Source organism: Actinia tenebrosa, unplaced genomic scaffold (genome assembly GCF_029948245.1).
Source record: "Actinia tenebrosa isolate PJP-AT-01 unplaced genomic scaffold, QUT_ActTen_1.0 PGA_scaffold16__25_contigs__length_10494907, whole genome shotgun sequence".
In the NCBI taxonomy this organism is placed as follows: domain Eukaryota; kingdom Metazoa; phylum Cnidaria; class Anthozoa; order Actiniaria; family Actiniidae; genus Actinia; species Actinia tenebrosa.
The window spans coordinates 5,125,588-5,146,485 of record NW_028292576.1 but is presented as its reverse complement, the minus strand read 5'-3'; the positions used below and the strand labels follow the sequence as shown (position 1 = coordinate 5,146,485).

Below are 20,898 nucleotides of genomic sequence, written 5' to 3'. Positions count from 1 at the left end.
AAACGTTTTCTAGAATTGTAGTTTGAACTTAAAAATCGAAGAAAAACAATTGTACAGTTTAAGGTCTCAAAAACAAAACGAATCGAATCGTTACTTCTGGAAAACGGTGACTAAGCACAAAGTGGTATATTGGATTGGAGCTTACTAAGAAAGCATGGTGCATTAATCGAAAGATACTCTAAAAAACACCTTGATTGAAAAATACACGGGAAAGATTCCATCTCTGCAATATTCAAAGAAAGGTACAAGGACCAGGAATGCGTCTTTAAGCTGAGTGGAAAGGAAGGGAACCCCTTTACAAGTGTACTTAGAAGTCACGGAGTTATTTTCCCAGAACCCCCAAACACAGAACAACAAGCGAAAGACTTTTAAATAGCCGTGTCTATGCAAATGATGAAATAGATGAAGCCAATGCCGCTGATGCACTTTTATCTTTACAATCACGAAAATAAATGTTAACTAGTTTATTCAGTAAAAATATGAACACTTTATTTTCCAGACAAACTGTTGAGTTGTATAACTGTTTATAATAATAGTTCTTTTTGCAAAATCTGAACACTCTTTTGTGGGAAAAACTGTTGAGATGTACACTGAACTGTTTACAATTTATTGCAGAAATACTAGTTTATCATTTCAACAAAAATATAAACACTTAATGATCGTTACCAATTGTTGAGTTGTATAACTGCTTGCAATCAAGAACATTATAGTCGATCCAGCAAATTATGAATACTCTTACAGTATTGGAAAAACTGTTGAGATGTATTGTATGAACTGAACTATGACTGAACTGTTTACAATTGCAGAAACGTTAGCTTACATGTACATGTAACAGCAAAAATATAAACACTTTATTGTAACAAACTGCCGAGTTGTACTGTTTACAATGATTGTTTACAATAGTCACGAATTAAATTCAAGCAAAGATTCAAATGCCTATTTGAATGTTATTATTGTACCTAATACATGTTCATTGATTGTGTTGCAGTTTATTAAACAAACAGTATATCAGAGTCTCACACAAAAATATAACAGGCGTTTCTATAATAACCCGTCACATCGAGCGGGGTAACATAGGAAACGGCCTCTGTAACAGCAACTTTTAAATCAAAATTCACTAACTTTTGAATGTCATACCTTAGTACAGTTTTGAGTTTGGAAAATACTGATTCTACAAGATTAAGATCTGGTGAGTACATAGGTGTGTAGAGAAGTTCAAGTTCATTGTTGTTGAAAACATCTTCAAGAATTTCATCTCTTTCGTAATGATGTACAGTGTACGTTTAAATTGTCCATTATGACAATGTCTTTGTATTCTATAACAGGTCGATCGGTCCTTGGAGAAATGGCCTTTAATGCGTCACTAAAAAAAAAGCAACTCTATAGTGTTTGATGGTGCATCGATCATGTCATAGTATGCAACTCCATCTTGCAATGAAGCTAAAAGTGTTACATTTGGAGATTGGCATTTACGTGTAACTTGTACATACACATCTTTCTCCAACAAGTGAGTGGCCATAGCTTCTGTTACCGAAATCGGGAGGTTTCAATCCAGATTCGTCAAAAACTTTCAAGTGATATGAATCCTTGATAATCAAATAGTCGACAAACAACTGACTGTATACATCATGTTGACAGGGGTGAATCGATATGAATCCTTGATAATCAAATAGTCGACAAACAACTGACTGCATACATCATGTTGACAGGGGTGAATCGTTCCTTGGCAAACTGTGTAATTTTTTTCTTTGAACATGACCCTGACAGTAGTCTATTTTTGATTGCTCTGCTAATGGCTGATATTGACGTGTTTTCTCCACAGTCTCCGAAAGCGTCGAGAACATAGTTCCATTGAACATCTCTCCGAGTAATATTGAACCTTTCTGCCATTTTAAAACCTCAATCAGATCTAGATCTTCTGCTGAGAGATTACTTCGGTTCCCACCTGCACCATCTTTCGGGTTTTCAGTTAGATCTGCGCAAAATAACTCCCATATTTTTCGATCTGTACTTCTAGTGACTCTAAACTAGGTTGCAACATTCTGGTAGAAACCCGGAAAAAATTCCTGTGACGACATTATCACCAAGAACAACAATTTTGTCAATAATTGCTCTTCGAATATCTGTGTGCAAAGGACGACCAGTTTCGTAGCTACTGCAAGCTTTACTTAACTTTACATTGCGTTGTGACATTATCCCAAGAACGCCAACGTTCTTTTAACGATCGAGCAATGTTTGGCTGACCGAGACAGACTGTCTGACACATCAAACGCGTTAATTAGCGAACGAACGAATTCGACAAATTCAACGAATTCGGCTCGCAGTGCGCTCAAGTGGAAATCGCTGTATGCAATCAATTTCCTTTGTATGTTTTGTATTTCTGAATATATTGTGTTGCGGACATTACGCAAAATTTGTTACGGACATTACTATCTGAAGCTTCATACATGTATATCATAAATATAAATATGTACTTATTTCTGCTTCAGTTTATCACAAGACGTGGTTAAATCAGTTGGACCATTTTGACATAGTTGCATGGTCAGCAAACTCACTTTTAAAGCATGCTCAGTAATACCCTAATTAAGTAAACTGCTGACCAGCTTGACAATTTATGACATTTCTTTTTTTTTCTGAAAATAGTATATCTAAACTATTTAATTGCATGATTAATTCACATATGATAAATAAATGTCAACTCGGTGAAAATTGTCTGATTGGAGACGAACCCCTAGTTTATGGAAACTACAATGGTTAATCAGCAAGTTGCTGAAACAGGAGCAGAAAGTATAAGAACATATAGAGAAAAATTAAAAGCCAACAAAGAGAAATACGTTTAAAAGGCAAAGGATTTGAAGAGAAAGAAGGTGGAAAGACGAAGTAAAGTTCATAGTCCTAGTGAAGTTGCTTATCATAAGATGTTGAATAGAGAGAGAGTTAGACGATGCAGGCAAAACATGAAAGAAGATTCCATCAAGGGTAATTCCGTGGAGGGAGTTTCGAATGCCTAACTAACACCTCAGGCTTTGGGAAAAGCTGTAGGAAAAGTAAAGAAACACCTGCCACAAAGTCCAAGAAAACGAACAGCAGTAGTGGTTAAGCTTTCCTCAGGAATTTCTCTAAAAAAAATCTAAGTTCAACACAGCTTAATCTGGTAATAAAGGCATTCCTGAGAAACTAGTAAAGCTTGTGCAGGATTTTTACCAGCTGGACTCTGTGTCCTGTTAAGCTCCAGGTAAAAAGGATTTTGTGACTGTGAAACAAAGTAAAGAAAAAAAGCATGTCCAGAAAAGGCACTCTTTTTGGTCGCTGAGAGAGTTGTATGTCATGTTTATCAAGGACAATCCAACAGCAAACATTGGTTTTAGCAAATTTTGTACTCTAAGACCAATCAATGTCAAGTTATCCTCTGATATGCCAAGAGATGTCTGTCTATATTCTTACCATGAAAACATCAAGTTGTTATGTCATTGCTTAAAATGCCTATACCACATAAAAATTTTATCGTCTTAATAAATTTTATAGATAATTTTAAGCTCTTTGGCATTAAAAAAAATCCTTCGTAACTTTCCGTTGATTTTTTATCGTCTTGCAAAGTTGAGTTTAATAAAACCACGTCTGCGTTCTGGGGAATATGGTACCGAGTATTCTGTGACGTCATTATAGTACAACTTTCAAGAGTTATTTGACATTGTATAAACAACAGGTCAACTTTAGGTTCTTCTTTCGTTTTTGCTTGAATTTTTACGATATCTTCTACTGAATCTATCTCTGATGCAATCTACATAACAGAAGATTCGTAATATGACTTTATACGACAATATGAAATCCAGGACGAGTTGGAATCTGCTTTTGTTGACAAGACAGACGAAATAAACCTACAAGATGCGAGCCGTGGCGCGATAGAAATTCAAGCTACTGGTCCATATAGTTAGGGACCGATTGCTAGTGCAAAATGGTTAGAAGAATATGAAAGAGAGAAGAAAAAGAAAAACGTCAAGAGCTTCAAGACAGACGATTCATGGAAGGATCAATTGCTGTGGGTTACTGGTAAGTTCTTTGTCCGCCATTGATTGTTGAAAGTCGGTTCAACTTCAAAAAAATTAATCCATTTTTTAAATTTTTTAATTTGTTCTAACTGAGTTGCTCTTAATCCTGTGCTTTTTTCCTAGGTGTTCCTGTGGAAAAAGCAATACTAGTTAGCTCCAACACGTGTATGAATGCTGCGTAGAAATTGATGAGTGCTTTGCTGCTCTTCAATCTCGTTTTGCAAGAAGTGTAGTATCATCCCTATTGCATTACTCTTCATCCCAGTTTCGAATAAGTTAGCTTGGACAGATGGTCCCTAATAATGTCCCCTGGGAAATACAAAACTAGAGACAGAAGAAGATATCGACAAAATGGTTCCGAGGAAGCGTAAGTCATGTTCTTCTAAGCCAAAATGTGATCGGTTGAAAACACAAAACAGTAATCTACCTAAATATTCGCTTTCAATCCACAGAAATATAATTATAATAGTTTACTTGTATCAATGTTACAGTTCTAATTCTGGTTTAACAGGTTTTTCCGTAGTGTAGCATACAGGGAATTTACGCAATTGATGTATGGATATTTGGGACATGTTCGGAATCCACTACCAGCATGTGCTTTTAACCTAGTCAAGTACAAATGTGCTTGACCTTCCATACACCGAATCGAAATATGGCAACAGCGCGGTTGTACTGGGCTGCGTTTTCACGGAAACGTGGCTAGTCAGTCGTCTGGAAGCAAAGTTTTCCTTCGAGTTTTGTCCAGTTTGTTATTGTTGTCATAAAATCGGGTAAAATGCTACAGATCTGATGGAAATCACCCTTACTGAAAAAGATATTCCAAGAGCTAGTCTCTATGGAAGAAAGTCATGCTCTCTTAAAACCGACGAATTGCGTTTCTGGCTCAACTGCCGAGAAGATTCGTTGAAAGGCCTCAAAACGAAGGTTAAGTTAGTAAGAAGGTGAGATTTAAATCTACACACGTTTACTCTGAACTTTAGAAAATTTTGGTATTCAAACATACAGAATATATTCAAATTTATGTGCTTATAATTCTCAAAGTACAGCTTTATTATTTTAACTGATATTAGAAATGATTGCCGCCGGTCGTGCCAAACTTTACATGGCATTGCCCAGTCAGCAAAATTATCATCTTTCTTCCAAACAGACTCTTTCCACACAAAAAAACTAAAAGAAATAATAAATACAAATTTCCTTTAGTTGATTTACTTTATTGATGTTGATGGCGAACTGTTTTTCTTTCATTCAATAGGATCGAGGAATATATTGAGTCAGGTAGAGACAAAAATATTGTCCATCCAGATGCCAGGAAAATCTACACGAAGCGAAAAGAGTGACAGCAAGCAAGCTACCCAAGCAAACCAGATTCATACCTTTTGCCCAGCTACCCTAAAGATGGATGGCCTAAAGACATCAGGAGAATGCCCTTCTTCACTAGGGCCGAAATGAACGCGCACATTTTGAGGACAGGCAAAAACTCGATCCCAGCAACAATCATTCAGTGCCAACTTGTATTAGAAAAGCTACAACGTTTCTAAATGACGAGTACCTAAAGGACATTCAAGCTGCAAATGAAGGAAAACTCACCAAAAATGAATGTTATAAGGCTTTACTCACTATGAAAAACGGTAAGACTCCCGGTAATGATGGTTTGAATGCAGAATTCTACAAATGTTTTTGGCCAGTTCTTGGTGAATTAGTAGTCAATAGTTTGAACGAAGCATACGAAAAAGGAGAACTCTCCACCTCGCAGAAGCAAGCTATTATAAAGCTCATAGAGAAAAAAGAAAAAGACAAAACCTTCCTAGGAAATTGGAGACCTATCTCATTGATAAATGTAGACGTGAAGATCGCTACGAAAGCTCTTGCTAAACGATTAGAGCCTGTTCTGCCTCATATTATTCACAGAGATCAGAATGCCGATTTGAAAGGCAAACTAATTCATGATGGCGTAAGATTAATCGATGATCTAATGTCGTATACAGAAGAACATAATTTACCGGGTTTAATGTTAGCTATTGATTTTGAAAGCTTTTGACACCGTAAGGTGGAGCTTTCTGAGGAAATCGCTTAGGACTTTTAATTTTGGAAATTTATTCATTAGATGGGTGAACACTATGTATAAGAATATACAGAGCTGTGTCCTCAACCATGGATATGCTACAGGATTCTTCGGAATTCAAATAGGTGTTAGACAGGGCGACCCTCTTTCGCCTTACTTGTTCATTATTGCTCTTGAACTATTGGCAATTAGCATTAGAGGTGATCTTTATGTGAGAGGCTTTATCATCAATCATCGACATATAAAACTCAATTTATTTGCAGATGATTTAACCTCTTTTTTTGGCGGATAAACATTCTTATAACAGGTTGATGGTAATTCTGCTAAGTTTTGGAAAGTGTTCTGGTCTTAAGGTGATTCGATACAGTTTCGTGATCACCAAACAGAACTTTTTCAATCGCCGCGTTGACAATGTTCTGTTTGCTGGATCATTTTAAAATTTATACCAGTTGTTGCTCTTGGTTTGAAGTTTGTACTAATGTATATTTTATTAAAATCAAAGTCTTCAACGCAAGAAAATCGAGAAAAATCGAAAATTGGAAAAAATAAAAAAATTCAGAAAATATAAAATCAAGTTACTCTCATGAAAAAAAACAAAAAACAAACAGACAGACCCTCATATTTTATGGCTCAAAGGTATTTTTGGTTAATGATTAGTGGTCTGATTTTTATATTAGGATCACCAAAACTAATTTTCTTCCACGGAATACTGGATTTTTGACTTAAACCTGCTATCTATATTTTTGCACTTGCTTAATTATATATAAATCTTTAGCTTCATATTTTTGCTAGAATCATGTACCTTGTCAATTAAATGACTGTATTTCTGTCAGTGCATTGTGTATAATTAAATACTTCTTTCTTTCTTCTTGTAAGTATATTACATATAGAGGATATTACATAGGCGCGCGGAGATACGAAATTTATCTTCGAGTGTTGAAAAGATCTCTCGCAAGTGAGAGATTTTCAACACGAGAAGATAAATTTCGTATCTCCAAGCGCCCATGTAATATTCTGTTTATCGTATAATTATCAATGGAGTATGTTTTGGCTTTTTCAGGCAATTATTTCCGTGTATTTTTGAATAGTCATCGCAATGGTGTTATCTTCACACGTGAAAATAACATGTTATTTTCATGTGTGAAGATATCAATTTTTCGAAATAGAGAAAAATAGATATTTCATTGGTAATTACATAATAAAATGTATTATTTTCTGCAATTGAAAAAAAGCAGTCCCAATGACAAAAGCTCTCTCAGTTTCTTTTTGGTCTGCTTTACTTTCCTTTAAATGAAACAATAAACATCACCTTTATCTTATAGTTAGCAAACACCAAAAGTATGTGAAATATTCCAAACGTAATGAAACAACAGAAAACTAGAATTAGCACAATTTAATACTATTTTGTATTTCAATGTGACCACTTTTAGTGTTTGCACTCTTCCCCACTCAGAAATAAGAGGATCATGGGTATTGCATAAGAAAGGACAGACAGTCCCCATGTAGTTCAGTCCACATTCCAAATGTGGAATTACTTTATCCCAGATATGAAATTTCTTGATCTTGATGATCATAGCCTCCTTTGCAGCCGCTGTGAGGCGCTTCCCGCTCCTGTCATTCCCCCACTAGCGTCTGCTCAAACTTGAACAACATTCCTATCTTCATTGTTTTCTATTAGCCAATCAAATTGCTAGGAATGCATTTTTTAATGCAATTTTTTCATTTTACTACGCAAAATGGCATAAGAAAGTTTGCAGTTTATATTTGCACATGTATCACGTAAATGTGGAAAATACGCCCAAAAAAGTTTCGATTTTTGACGATATATGTTTTATAAGTAAGAAAGAGGAATCTAAGAAAAGCCGTACCAGAATATTTGGTAATTTGAATAATAGCCCTTGTAGCTTTCTCAGCATAGCTCATGTTTATACAGTATATAGCACAAGTAAACTGCGTGACACAACATCCTAAATGATCCTGTAAATGTTCTGTTCTTCGCGAACTACTACTTTCAATCTAAACCATATCATACAGTCAGGGAATAGTTGTTCGTGGGAAAGACGGCCAAGGTCAAGGTCATACCCACAAGATTTTGTGGGGCCCTCCCTTATTGGTCAATTTTAAAGTGCTACTACGACGAAAATCACTCAAACTAGGATTCAGCTGAAACTTCCTAAAAATACTCTTTAAAGGTCGAATAATCACTGTATGAAGTGTTTTCTCAATATTCAGTACGAAAGTATGATATTTTTACGATTATTTTTTGTGTGACTTCATACACTCAACATCGAACATCGCTCCATACATTTTTTTGGAGTTTATGATTAAAATATCAGTAGTAAAGGGAGAAAGAAATACCCAAACACCCCAAAATATAAATTATAGTCACAAGTAATGTGAAATAAGCACATTAGCCACCCTTTGGGCTTGATAGGAATAAAATAAATTAAGGATTTATATACGAAGAAATATATATAGCAATTAATAACTAGAACCACAGATGTCAAGAAGACATCATAATTGTCAACTGGAACTACTTCACAAAGTACTTCTTTGTCAAAAATAAGAAAAATCTTGCCTTGATCCAGCGTGTTTAAGCTTGCCTCGAGGCAAGCTGAGTTTGTTTTATGTCACAGAGTACTACTGTTTCCAGGATGTCTTCATCCCCTAATATTGCATGAAAATAATAATATTAATTAATTAGAAAGTAAATATTGATTAAATGAACCATATAAGGAACTCAGAGAAAATAAGAGCTGCAGATCTTGTTCTCACCAATGATGATGAAACCTTAATAGGGTTTTTGCAGGACTTGGTCATGTGCCTGGATACCACATAGCAATGCATTGCTAGTGAGCAAGCAAACCAATGTCACGCTTTGACAACAGTAGCTCGAAAGAAACAAAGAGTGACCTTTGTCTTAATTTACCCGTTATTTTAAGCAAAAAGTTACCATCAATTGAAAATTATTGGCTTTGTCTGACAAGAAACAAACCTCTTGTTGGATTTCGCTTCAATTCTGGCCGATTTTGTGCCGTATGTGGAGTTCAAAGGGAAGACATGTTAGCTGCATCGGGAACCAGCGGAGGCTAGTTTACGTTCTTAGTAGATACATTTCATTGTATTTTGACTTATTTGAAGTCTAAATCCATGAACATCCCGAGTAAATTTAAGGATTTACAGCTTGTAAAGCCATCTGTGAACAAACAAATTGTTCTACGACATTGTGAATCTAGATTTCTTAACCTGAAATTTAACAACAAACCCGTTCTCAACATGTGTTTGTTGTTGTTGTCACGATAAATATCAGAATAAATATGGCATTATGAAGTAAAGACTAGGCTTTGAAATATATTTTTCTTTAATTTATTTGATAATAAATAAAACTGATAATAAATAAAACTAAAAGATATTTTTATTATCAGCTTTCTTATCATATCCTCGCGTGTGTAAAACTTTACGAACAAAAATATGGTGGTTTATTATAGTAATGGAATTCTTACCTTTATAAGCCAATTGTATACTGGCAGCATCTCAGATAGAGAAATTGTTGTAAGGAGTGGGTTGCTTTCTCAAGGTTTTCAGGATGGCGACCAGGTCATGGCCGACAAAGGCTTTCAAATTGATAATCTACTGCCTTTGGGTGTAAAGGTAAACATACCACCATTTTTTGGAGGCGATGCACAAATGTCTGCTGAGGATGTCATAAAAACACAGCAAATAGCCAGTGTACGTATCCATTAGGAAAGGGTGATCATCTAGCCTCCTTTGCAGCCGCAAAGCCGATTCCCGTCATTCCCCCACTAGCGTCTGCTCAAACCTGAACAACATTCCTTTCTTTAAAGTGCTACTACGACGAAAATCGCTCAAACTTGGATTCAGCTGAAACTTCCTAAGAATACTCTTTAAAGGTCCAATAATCACAGTATGAAGTGTTTTCTCGATATTCAGGACGAAAGTATGATATTTTTACGATTATCTTTTGGAGTCTGTGACGTCATACACTCAACATCGAACATCGCTCCATACATTTCTTTGTAGTTTATGATCAAAATATCAGTAGTAAAGGGAGAAAGAAATACCCAAACACCCCAAAATATAAATTATAGTCACAAGTAATGTGAAATAAGCACATTAGCCACCCTTTGGGCTTCATAGGCATAAAATAAATTAAGGATTTATATACAAAGAAATATATGTAGCAATGTTTGATGTTGAGTGTATGACGTCACAGACTCCAAAAAATAATAGTAAAAATATCATACTTTTGTCCAGAATATTGAGAAAACACTTCATACAGTGATCATTGCAACTTTAAAGAGTATTCTAAGGAAGTTTCAGCTGAATCCAAGTTTGAGCGATTTTCGTCAGAGTAGCACTTTAATGTGTATTATGCATATTTGTGTTTAATTAAGCTAGCATGGAATAAAGAAGACGGATTCTGACCTTAAATGAAGTTGTTTGTCTTAAATTAAGAACACTTAAATTAAGAATTGTTTTGCTTATTTTAGGGTGATGTGTTTTACCATTTTTATATGCTCTTTAATTAAGAACCACATTTTTTATTTCAATGAACTAAAATCTCCTATTTAAAATTCTCTAACTTATTTTAAGATTCCTGAATTGCTAACTGATTTTAAGGAGATTATTATGTTGGTGTTGCCCCCTATTTTTACCCCTAGGATCCTGGGATCTTGCTCCTTAATACATAACTTAGCTTAATAATATACACATAACTCATATGACTTCTAATATTTATATTAGCTTTCATTACTTATCTTAGTTAAAAAGAAGGTAAAATAAGCTTGAATCACTCGATCGAGTGTTGACAAGAAGAGTGTAGGCACTAAAACATGGAATGACCTACAACCACCTAAAACCACCTACAACCACCTCACAAACAATCTAAAACCACCTAAAACAAGCCATAAATGTCTAAAAGTAACGCAAAACAACCCCTTATACATCTATGGATTAAAGTCATGTTTTTACACACACATTCACAAAATATGAGATCATTCTATTTATACTTTTATAGAACAAAACCTTATTATTCAGGTGGAAGGGGGTATGAGGTCAGGTTTTTCTTATAATTTCTTTACCAGACGAATTTCAATATGAGAAGAACTCAATTGTTTGTTGTTGTTTTTAGCATGTTAATGCCTTTTCGAAGCTAGAAAATTGTTCGAGGAAAATATTGATATTCATTGATGACCTGAGCACCGGAAATATAATAGGAGGAAAATATGTGAGTCAACATTGCGTAAGTGGCATCATTGGCACAACTGCATGTGTGTGTATGTGGTGTGTATGTTCCATCTTGTAGGCACGATGTAGTTGGCCCTAAAGGAAGATCGATTATATATACGAATGTTCGATTATAATGTATTTATTAGTCATGATATTAATATTTTTTTGCAGTTATTAACAAAATCATTATGTAAATTCATCATGATAGTGATTATTGGACAAAAAAAAGACATTGTAAAAACGTGACTTTAATTCATAGATGTATAAAGGGACCAGGGAGAGTAAGATTTTTTTGGTGGGGGGGGGGGGGGGGAGGTGAAGGTTTTGTTCGATTCTCGTATTTCATGAACGTGACTTGTTGTTTCTGGGTTGTTTTGCCCTACTTTTAGACATTTATGGCTTGTTTTAGGTGGTTTTAGATTGTTTGTGAGGTGTTCGTAGGTGGTTTTAGGTGTTCGTAGGCGTTTTTAGGTGGTCGTAGGTGGTTTTAGGTGGTCGTAGGTGGTTTTAGGTGGTTTTAGGTGGTTTTAGGTCATTCCATGTTTTAGTGCGTACGACAAGTAAAGAGACGGTTGCTTACCTCATGTGTCAGTTTGTTTTCCAAACCCTCGACTTTATCCAAGACTTTTACCAAGAGCACAAGCAAAAAGCATTATTTAGCAGTAAACAGGGGTCTTGAGTACTCGTTTTTCTCTTTTTCTTTATTTTTTAGGGTAGAAAAAATTATGTTCTGCCATCGCTACGAAGTTGGTTTTGAGCGGGACAAGTGATAAAATAAAGCATGATGGGATACTATCAAACACAGGGAGACCAAGCACGAATTTCTCATCGCAAATTTTGTTTTTGAGTTTCTTCCTGTTCATAGCCTTTTGAAATATTCACTGCTATATATATTTTTCAAGACAGTTCTCTAATTTTAACAGGACTTTGTAGCAAGCGTTCAAGAAAAGCCAAGCCAATGTCAATTGCAGATAATGTGATGAAACTCGAAATATTTGCCGAACTTTTGCCAAAAACAAAAGCATTTAGGTAAAGCATTTGTCCCTACTTTCAGCTATGTTTCGGGGAGTTTTGTCCATTGATTCCTTTCCTACTTTTCGCACATCGAGGATCTGTCAGACTTTAGTTTTGATTGGTTAACCAAAGTTAATCACAGATAAAGGGAATGTAATTTTGTGCTTGGGTAAGGAGTCGCGACTTAGGGGAGTGAGCGACGCGTCACGTCTTTTGGTCAAGGGTCGAGGGAAGTTCTTCAAAGGTCGAGAGTACTACTACTTTATGGTACTACGTCGAGGGTCCAGTATTATACGTCGAGGGTTAACTATACTCCCAGAGCAGAGGTCTCCGACGTAACAAACGTTTATGCTCGGGAAAAAAAAGGTTTGATTTTATTACCAAGTTGTCCTTTTAATGTTCTGGGAGTATCGTCAATCCTCGACGTATAATACTGGACACTCGACGTAGTACCCTCGACCCTCAACGAACAACCCTCGACCCTCCACTCTCGAGCTTGTCTTAAATTAAAACTTGAAGAGCCCACAAATGTTTTACTTGATATCAGTAGTTAAGCCTTGGCCTTTATTCACGCAAAAAACAAAGTTTATCCTGTGAATCCTACTTGAAAAAAATGTTTTTCAGAAAATACGTCAATTTGACAAGTTAACATACAGTAATATAGAAATCAGACTCTTCGGCAGTGCCGTAGTCCCCCGCTCGGCCATCCTATACTTCTTCCTGCAACCCAACCAGGCTGGTCTTCATCGCTTTCAAAACATGAACACTTATTGCATATTGGCATTTCACAAGAAATACAAACGTATCAAATATAATATATGCATTAGGTTTGGTTCATAAAAAGTTCGTCGTTTGAATCAGAGTAGCTCCAAAGTCGTAATTCCCGACCGCTTCAGTCGATCTTAACTATTGGTTCGATCTCAATGTTATGGTCGAACTTAATTGGTTCAGACGTCGTATTTTTCATGATCTTAATTCTTAGCATTTGGTTCGGCGCTTGAAAAGTATGAAACGGGCCTGACAGTCAAAAGTGATAGCTGATTGACAACAATTTTTTAAAAAATTTTCAAATTAAACTTAATCAAAGGTATCCTTTTATTCTTCTATTTTAAAAACCCTAATTTTACAGCCTTAATAATTTAAGGAAGCATCCACTCTGTATTATTGGATTTGAATTATTATTCAAATCACCGCTCTAGCCGGCAGTGAATAGCTTCTGATCACCTGTAACTCGACCAATCACAGCGCAAGAAATTCTGATCTATATTCAAGTCTAAAATAATATCAATACGACATATTACGATCACTTTGATTGCTTTAAAAGAAGTCCGACAGATTCAAGTTATAACTAATCGATTTTGAGCCATTTTATCCGACGAAACGTGAAAATCGAAGATTTCAGAGAACGGTGAGTTCTTTTTAAGGTTAATGTCAAATTTCTTGGCATCAATTTTTACCGAAAGATTTTTTTTGCAACGATGAACTCTTTTAAGGGGAAAAACTTCCTATGATAACAAGAACTATTGTGAACAATTTTATTCTGAACGAGATTTTGTCTCGTTACTGACAACTAATTTTTAAGCTATTATGGTTCAATATTTTAGATATTTATGTTTACAAAACTTTATTTAGAAGCCAGATTTCTAGCTTTGTATTTTGCGAGTTTTAGTCAACTTTGAAAGAATTATGAGAAAAAAGTTACGGTCGGATGGTCTTGAAAACTGGCACTGACAAACCTTACTCAATTCAACAAAAAAATAAAGCGTTTCAGGATTTATTTCGATTGTCGACAACTTGGTTTCCAATTTATTATGTCAACCTTAAACTTTCTCGTTAAATATTCACGCTTCGGACTTATATTCTAGTAACTTCTAAGCTAATTTAAAATTTTAAATCCCTGACACACTTTGCACCTGACATTAACTCAGGTTTTCCTCACCCGTTGCGAACAAGATTTTTTATTTAAAATAAATTCACAAAGATATTTCGACACAAAGACATTTCGAGATTTGTGGCGACAAGTTTCGACCCCATCAGGCATCATTTTCAAGAGTGAAGAGATCAATTGAGTTACAAGTACTTATAATAATGTCAGAGAATAAATTCAACTAAAGTCCTGCGGGAAAACGCTAGCTTTGAGTGCATCTGATGGTACGTTTAACAATGGCTTCAGTTCTTTGATGAAGACCATTGATGGCATTGGGATCGCACTGAAAAATTCCTTCAAGACCGTACCTTACATTCCCCAAGGACTTTTATATTGACAATCCTATTACATGTTGCTCAAGAATTAACATTTTTGGTTTTAATAGTCAAAACTGAAAACGCCAAAGCGAGAATAAATACGGAAACTCTGAACCCACCCCAAGGTTGTAACAAGCCTTGAGGATCCATAACTCAGCCATTAATCATTTTAAAGCAGTAAGCCGTGTGGGATGGGCTCGGATATCAAATAAGAACATGCGTAATAGGTAAATTACGAGCCTTAGATGAAACGACTATACTGAAGAGTGCCATACAATGAATCGTGGGATTGCACCGATATAAAGTGGATTTGGCGGGAACTTTCGGGTCAAAACACATGCGTTGGCACCCTTTTCCCTTAAGCTCTGGAAGTTTCGCAAGGACCCTGTACTGCTTCATCTCTTCTTTTGACTAAGTAGTTTGTTGTCAAACGAATATGAACTAAGAGAAGGAATCCCCGTGTCCCATCATGTGCACACTTTGATGCTATTTTTATAATCTATATATTCTAAAAATATCATCCAATCATATTATTTATTTGATCGTTTGATTTTTTGCACGCGCATAGTAAGCGCGCTCTACGCTGTTTGCTAACGTTTTCTTGTGCTTTTCTTAGTTCAAGATGACGATGTAGGTTGAAAGCTTTGAAAAATAAATGAAAAAATACTCCAGAAAATTTTAACAAATTGCTACTTCAATTTCCTCGTGTATTTGCCAAGCTTGCGACGTGCACATTTATATTCAGGGCACAGTTGAAATAACCAAAAAAACCCAAAAACGTAAGCAAACAGAGCGAGCAGAAAAGCAAATGGTTTAATAAACAAAAAATAGCATCAAACTGATGGTTACAAGGCTATATAGGGGGGATTCCTTCTCTTAGTTCATTTTCTCTTGAAGCGTTCTTTCCCTATTTTCCTAATTTGCACAAGTTAACTCGATCTCTCCTTTTCAGACTATGATAAACCGTGTGGTTTGGCCTGCAACATTTTTAATCCTCGTGTTGCCATGGCGATACTCACATGCCAGCTGCGGTGAGTCTGAATACACCCAGCCAGGTCACGTGCTTATCAATCACGTGATAGAATCACTCATGGGTACGAGTTTAATGGGTTGTATGCAGCATTGCGATGAAAACGTTTTCTGTTCAAGTATAAACATTTACACAGACAGCAGGTTGTGTGAATTAAACAGTGCCAATCACATTTCCTTTCCTGAGGATCTTGTCCCGGTCAGCCATCATGCAAGCTACATGATTTACTCTCTACACCCAGCATTCGTCTGTAGCAACCATCGCTGTCCTGATCCAGATACTAGGTGTTTTTTATATGGAACCTCCCGTCATTGTCATGGTACGTGCATGAACTTGTATTCACCTCTATTTTCAAATATGAGAAGATTAGGTTTCACAGCCGGTTCATATGCCCAAATTGTCATGTACAAATACATTCAGAAATCTTGGTCTACATGTGACGTCATAGCCGCAGTTTGGTTTACGTTGACAAAAGATTTGGTTTTGGGGTCTTTTCTTACGTCAACCGACATGACGGCCACGTCGTTTCATCATTTTATTTTCATGGGAAGTTATGCATGTCACCAATATCTGTTTATTCATGTCTTATTAGTTTCCAATCTTGAAATTCTTGGCATATTATATCACTTGAGCAATATTAAGAATAGAAAGAAGAAACTGCTCTAAATACAAAAGAATGTGACTGCATCTTCTGTTATATAAAGAGATGACTTCTGTCTTCTTGAGTTATATTTGTCAGGCTTTAGATATATGTACCTTATTGCAAAATCGTTGTTGGGGAGTCAGTTCAAAACCCCAGGGTTGAGGCCATAGAAGTTGAAACCGAATTGGTGCATGGGAAGTACGTTAATTAAATGCATGTAGTGATGCTAAATTGTATATACCCTATATGTACCCTAAAACAGTCCGAAGATGCTCTACATTGCCAACTCCATACAGTTTCTTCCTCAACCTCGGAATGGCCAATTGTAACGGTAAAGCATGGCGGTGCTTGAAGTTGTTTTGAAGTTTTCAGTTAAAGATGCAAAGTATATGACAACGAGTTTGATACGAAATGCGAGCTAAAAATTACCTATATATTTACTACAGTCATTGATCTAAAGACCTTTGCACTTAATTTCAACACAGGTGTTATATCTCTGTACTTTAAAACATTTAAGGAAATATTATCATATGTCATTGGGTCTTGCCTCCTACGTTTTGTCTTGAACTCAAAAATAGTTTTGCAATTGGGTATATAATATTCTCTATTTAAGAAATACTTGTTGAAATAATTGCTTTTGGATTGCTCCATAGTCTGCGTCAATCCATTGGGGATGGAAGATGGTCGCATAACGGACGCGCAAATCACAGCCTCCTCTTTTTTCCGCGAAAACCACGTGCCCGCAAATGGACGCCTAGGCAACACTGTAGGTGCAGGTGCCTGGGCTGCAAAAAAAAATTTAGTTGGGGAGTATTTACAGATAGATCTTGGTAAGGCGATGATCATCATTAAAGTAGCTACCCAAGCAAGACATCGATATCCTTATTTCCAATGGGTGACCAAGTATTATCTGACCTACAGCATGGGTCCTGGTTACTGGCTGCCATACAAATACTACAACCAAGTTAAGGTATTTGAATACAGTTTCTTAGTTAGAAAGATTTGCAATTGTATTCATTAAAGCAAATAGAACTCCTTAGTTTCACTTCCCGTCATATCTGTCTGCGAAATGCACGTCAGCTGAATCGCAAGTTTTCAAGTTCTTTATTTCCTAATGTTCGACCACCATTTCGAAGAGATAATGAGATCCAAAGAATTTATCGTGGCTTAATACAATGTTTTGTTAAAATAGGAACATAATGTAAAGTGTGAGCATTAATACTAAATATTTGCCAGACTTTTGGTTGAAAATCGCAGAAGTAGAATTTTTATTTATTGATATATTTATATATGAGTTTTGCATAATTTTTTTGCAATTCGCTATATATACACATATGAGATAAGCTCATATGAGCAACGGAAAAATGCAGTCAGGTGTGTTAGACAGCAAACTGATATCTCGATTAGGACATTGTCTAAAATATATATGACTCACAAAAACCAACTTCTTTCTTCAAATTTTTTAAAAGGAATTCCAAGGAAATCATAACAGAGATATCGTGGTCACCAACAGCTTACCATTACCATTAAAAACAAGATATATCAGGATCGTTGTTTTGGAATGGAATAATCATATCTCGATGAGAGCTGAACTATATGGATGTTCACCACCATAAGCATCAGACAACATCACGGGAAACCCAATCAATAGATGAATGGCGTGCATGTATGGACCACACCCACTCGATTACACCACAACCATCAGTACTCATGAGATGAACTGTATGGATGGATAGACCACACCCTGTTAACTACACCACAACCATCAGCACTCATGAGATGAACTGTATAGATGGATAGACCACACTCTGTTAACTACACCACAACCATCAGTACTCATGAGATGAACTGTATGGATGGATAGACCACACTCTGTTAACTACACCACAACCATCAGTACTCATGAGGTGAACTGTATGGATGGATGGACCACACCCTGTCAACTACACCACAACCATCAGTACTCATGAGATGAACTTTATGGATGGATAGACCACACCCTGTTAACTACACTACAACCATCAGTACTCATGAGATGAACGGTATGGATGGATAGACCACACTCTGTTAACTACACCACAACCATCAGCACTCATGAGATGAACTGTATGGATGTATAGACCACACCCTATTAACTACACCACAACCATCAGCACTCATGAGATGAACGGTATGGATGGATAGACCACACTCTGTTAACTACACCACAACCATCAGTACTCATGTAATGAACTGTATGGATGCATAGACTACACCCTATTAACTACACCACAACCATCAGCACTCATGAGATGAACTGTATGGATGGATAGACCACACCCTGTTAACTACACTACAACCATCAGTAATCGAGCAGAGATAACCAATATGGTGGTTTGATGTGTATAGTCGTTCTTTAAAGCATACATAACACTCTATAAAACGCCAAATCATGTGCGCCCAACAAGGTATTTATTGGAATTAGTAATCTACACTAATAATCTAAAACTTGCCTGACATTGATACAGAAGGTTTTGAGCGATAACCGTTGCATCGCGACCAGCGCCGTTTCAAAAATTCGTTTGAATTTTAGTCTATTCTGAAACAATTCTTAACTGAAAATAACTTCCCTTCGCAAATCCTTGGAATATTCTTGAGTCATTTTAGATTTTAAAAAATATCATTGTTATGACCGAAGCTGAGCGAGCGTGTTCAAAGACTTATTTGCATAAGCCCAAGATGATTGACGGTTCCAGAAAAGACCAAAACCAAATTGAAGTTTTGAAACAATGGGTCGCGATGCAAAAGTATCGCTGTAAACCGGTTTGCTTTTTTATTATTGGTGCAATGTAGGAATTTTTCAAAGAGGGTCATTCTCCATTTATCCAAATAAATCGCCCCTTCCCTCACAAAACTCTCCTTGGACCCTCCGAGTGCATCACTGAAATCAGTTATCAATGGACCACTTCCACTTGGGCGTAATATTTTGCCCATTTCAGACCACGTGTCATTCCCTTGAGAATAATATTCTTAGTCTGAGTTGTATCTATATTCAAGTGTCTTCTAATGTGCAGTCGTTAAGGTTGGTGCCTACTAATTGCGAACCATTTTTATTCTTTTCAAATTGTGCCAGTTATATAAATCACCCAAGAGGCCACTGGAATTCGAAAAAAAATTTGGGGGTACCCACGCATCTAAGCGAGACAATTGATGTTAAACACCTATGACGTAAGCACTTTTTTACGCAAGGGGAAAAAATCATATTACGAAGTTGTTTTGATCGATTTTATCTGAAACTTGTTTCAAATAAACGACTATTTGTGCTCTTTATATCAAATATATAAACTTTTATGTATCATATAAGAAACTTTTTTTATTTATTTTTAACCAAATTTTGCCTTCAAAAGTGTAAAATATGGTTCTAAAGGGATGCTACATCTTTGCTTACATTTGCATCCAAAACCATTTTTATTTTAAAAATTCTATTATAAAAAATAATTTTAATATTTCTGTTACATTTTGGACGAGAAAAAAAGGCGATATTTCTAGTTTTCAAAGTACCAGAAAGCTTATACAATTCGAAGAACAATAATAAATAATTATTTCCTGTGTAGAAGAAAAGATTTCCTTAAGATAATGGTATGTAAATTTTTTTTTGAAGTCGGAAAAAGAGCGGCTTCTCATGAATGTTTCACGGCAGTTGTGCATGCAAAGCAAGAACCAGGCAAAAACTTTCGTAAAATACAAACCTACATTTAGTTTAATTTCACAAGTGAAAGAGACAGATTTAGGAAATCAGTACTGTTTATAACAGACACTTTATAGTTCTTTGTGTAACAAGAATTTAATTCCAGTGCAAAAGACGCTGCAACGGGGATTGAATCGCTTTTGTCTGCAAGTTTTTTCGGTATCGTTTTCCCCCGTTATGACAATATTACATACGAATATAATGCATTTAAACTTGCAACACTAGCTAAAAACCAATCTTTTTGACAGTCTTCGTGAACAGTCTTCAGGGTTCTCTTTGCAATATTGAATAATTTATGTTAATTAACATGTAAACGAGGCGAAATGGTGTGTTGTTTCTTATTCTGCTGACGTTATGTCGCAGTGTCTTCATTCGTCTCGGTGGATGCGGTTATAAAGTGCTTTCTGTTTTCCTTTTCGACTTTGCGGCTCAGTTTAGTTTTGCTTGTCAATAATTAACTCACCGTTTGTCTCCTTTCGATGATAACTATCATAGTTCATTCACAAAGAATTACCGTGAAGGGGACTATTCTACATTAGTATTTTTACACAAGTGAATATAATAAATCCGGCGCGTTAATTGATCACAATTTACGCCTTATGGTGTTATATTATGCTGAATATGACGTCCACGCTCGTTAATCGATTTGTGCCGCTTGCAGAATTAAGGAGGCTGGAAAGTGTTTTCTGCCTTCACATACACTCCCAATTATGAACTAGAAAAAATTAATATGACTATAATATGACAGCAAGTAAACCAGGAAAGCCAAAGACTATAAACCAAAGATCACAATGAACATGAAAAAATGACGTAAGACGTTGCCATGACAATATCAGAACCCTTGGTATGCCATCAAAAATGTTCATTTAAAAAATCATA

At 35.9% G+C, this 20,898-nt stretch overlaps 1 protein-coding gene and 1 long non-coding RNA gene across 2 annotated transcripts; one reads left to right on the top strand and one right to left on the bottom strand.

Moving 5' to 3' along the window:
* Positions 1 to 7,366: 7,366 nt before the first annotated feature.
* On the bottom strand, positions 7,367 to 12,113 carry LOC148910640 (uncharacterized). The gene is made up of 3 exons (XR_016119955.1): positions 11,942 to 12,113; positions 9,615 to 9,931; positions 7,367 to 8,778 (listed from the first exon to the last, which is right to left on the bottom strand). It is a non-coding gene; the product is annotated as an uncharacterized LOC148910640 (long non-coding RNA).
* A 3,469-nt stretch (positions 12,114 to 15,582) lies between these two features.
* On the top strand, positions 15,583 to 18,910 carry LOC116304895 (lactadherin-like). Its single transcript, XM_031714686.2, has 3 exons — positions 15,583 to 15,968; positions 16,946 to 17,262; positions 17,762 to 18,910. The coding sequence occupies exons 1-3, from the start codon at positions 15,710 to 15,712 to the stop codon at positions 17,906 to 17,908; spliced, it is 723 nt and encodes a 240-aa protein (XP_031570546.2). The 5' UTR covers positions 15,583 to 15,709; the 3' UTR covers positions 17,909 to 18,910.
* The last annotated feature ends 1,988 nt before the right edge of the window (positions 18,911 to 20,898 follow it).

Excerpts from the sequence above, each read along its gene's own strand:
- LOC116304895 (XM_031714686.2), top strand. The coding sequence starts at position 15,710 with ATGGGTACGAGTTTAATGGGTTGTATGCAGCATTGCGATGAAAACGTT. Across the intron at positions 15,969-16,945 it reads AACCTCCCGTCATTGTCATG|TCTGCGTCAATCCATTGGGG; the intron begins GTACGTGCATGA and ends ATTGCTCCATAG. Across the intron at positions 17,263-17,761 it reads AATACTACAACCAAGTTAAG|GAATTCCAAGGAAATCATAA; the intron begins GTATTTGAATAC and ends ATTTTTTAAAAG.